The sequence below is a fragment of the Fukomys damarensis genome, unplaced genomic scaffold, assembly GCF_012274545.1.
Source record: "Fukomys damarensis isolate Sample0158 unplaced genomic scaffold, DMR_v1.0_HiC HiC_scaffold_20, whole genome shotgun sequence".
NCBI lineage: Eukaryota > Metazoa > Chordata > Mammalia > Rodentia > Bathyergidae > Fukomys > Fukomys damarensis.
In genome coordinates, this window is record NW_022900932.1 from 8,062,575 (window position 1) to 8,064,191 (window position 1,617).

Here is a 1,617-nt window from a genome sequence, read left to right on the forward strand (position 1 = left end):
CCTCCCTCTCTCTCTCTCTCTCTCTCTCTCTCTCTCTCTCTCTCTCTCTTGTCCATAGCTAGGGCCACACCTCCTCCAAATACAAGTGCTAGGACTTCAGGGTGTCTGGGTCAAATTGCAATCAGCCTGCCTCAGCCCCAGTCTTCTAAAGCCCTCCTGGAAATCGATTCTAGCAACATCTTTCCTCCTCAAGGACCCTTAGACTGTGCCAAGCACACATGGGCACATAGTATTCTTCAGCAAATTCTAGCCAAAACTGATTAATACCGGGGAAATGGACTCCTAGATCTGGGGTGCACCCGGCCCCAGTCACACTACGAGTGGACACACGTGTGGTCCTGATAGAGTCTGGAGGAGTCTGGTAGAGCTTTTCAGTTAGACAGGGTCACTTCTCCACCACCTGCGCCATTGCCCCGTCTTCCCTTTCCAGAGGGAGGCTGGGAGCACTCGCCAAGCTCCGAGGGGTACAGGGCCTTCTCCCATGTTGTGCCCATTTCGCCCTGACCCTGGTTGTCCTTCTCCCTGAGACCAAGGTACCTTCCAGCCCCCAGCTCCCCTCCAAAAACAGCATGCTGGTCAATGTGGAGAACTATTTATTATTAGAGAAACTGCAGGGTCCAGGAAAGGGAGGCTGAACCCAGGAAGGGAAGCACAGAGAACTCTGCACAAGCTGGGTGCCCAAGGAGGAAAGGGGCCGGGGGCCAGGCGGGCGTCTAGGCGGCAGGGGCGAAGCCCACCCTGTTGTTGGTTATGTCGAAGACAGAGTAGTAGGACCTCAGGAAGACGTCCCCAAGGATCCAGAGGGGCTGGCCACTCTCCGAGTACAGGTAGGTAGTGTCCAGCCCCACGAAGCAGTAATGGTCCTCCTGTTCAACAGAAAGGCCGCTCGTGGTCGGTCACTGGCTGCCCTATTTGTCCCACAGGAACAGGCAGCTGCAGTGGCCCTCAGTCACCCCCCACCCCGAACCTTCTCTTCCCATGGGTCCCCTCCTGCTCCTCCTCTCCAGAGGTTCAGCCTAATGGTTAAGCTTGGAACCAGACACTTCGACTTGTGTCTGTTTGGCTCAGTTAGTTAACATCCCTGAGCGCCCCGGATTTCACCTGCACCCTCCTTCTGCCCCTGGCTGGTGGTTCAGCCCGCAAGGACCAGGACTTACTTTGATGATGTAGGCCGAGGGCAGCAGAGGGAACTTCACGCCACTGAGGATGAAGTTCAGAGTGGGGAGGCTCTGGACGCTGTCACAGTCCACTACGTACTGAGGGGAGAAATAGGCCCAGGTTACTTCACAGACCCCCAGAGAGCACCCACCAAGCTCAGTGCAGCACCCAGCCCCGCCGGAGCCCCAATCCTGCATGTGGTCCGAGGCCAATCCTGCATAGATACCACACACATAGGGTTGGGGAGAGGGGGTAGAATTAGGGGAGACCTAAGAATCTGCCCCGCCCCAAAAATAGTCCCCTCTGAGAGGCTGAATGGCTGCTGCCTTTTCTCTCCAGATGTCCTTTAAAGGTACATATCTGGGGCTGGGAATGTAGCTCAGCCACACAGTGCCTGCCTGGCAAGCACAAGGCCCTGAGTTCAATTCCCCATACCAAAAAAAAAAAAAAAAAAAAAAA

The 1,617-nt window shown here is 55.5% G+C and overlaps 1 protein-coding gene across 1 annotated transcript in view; it reads right to left on the reverse strand.

Moving 5' to 3' along the window:
* Positions 1 to 586: 586 nt before the first annotated feature.
* Positions 587 to 1,617, reverse strand: part of Pgc (progastricsin) — a 9,503-nt gene continuing 8,472 nt past the window's right edge. The window contains exons 9-10 of the mRNA XM_010617599.1: positions 1,158 to 1,256; positions 587 to 866 (exon numbers count right to left, since the gene is read on the reverse strand). Coding sequence (XP_010615901.1) covers positions 714 to 866; positions 1,158 to 1,256 — 252 coding nt within the window. The 3' untranslated portion in view covers positions 587 to 713. The remainder of the gene's footprint in view (positions 867 to 1,157; positions 1,257 to 1,617) is intronic.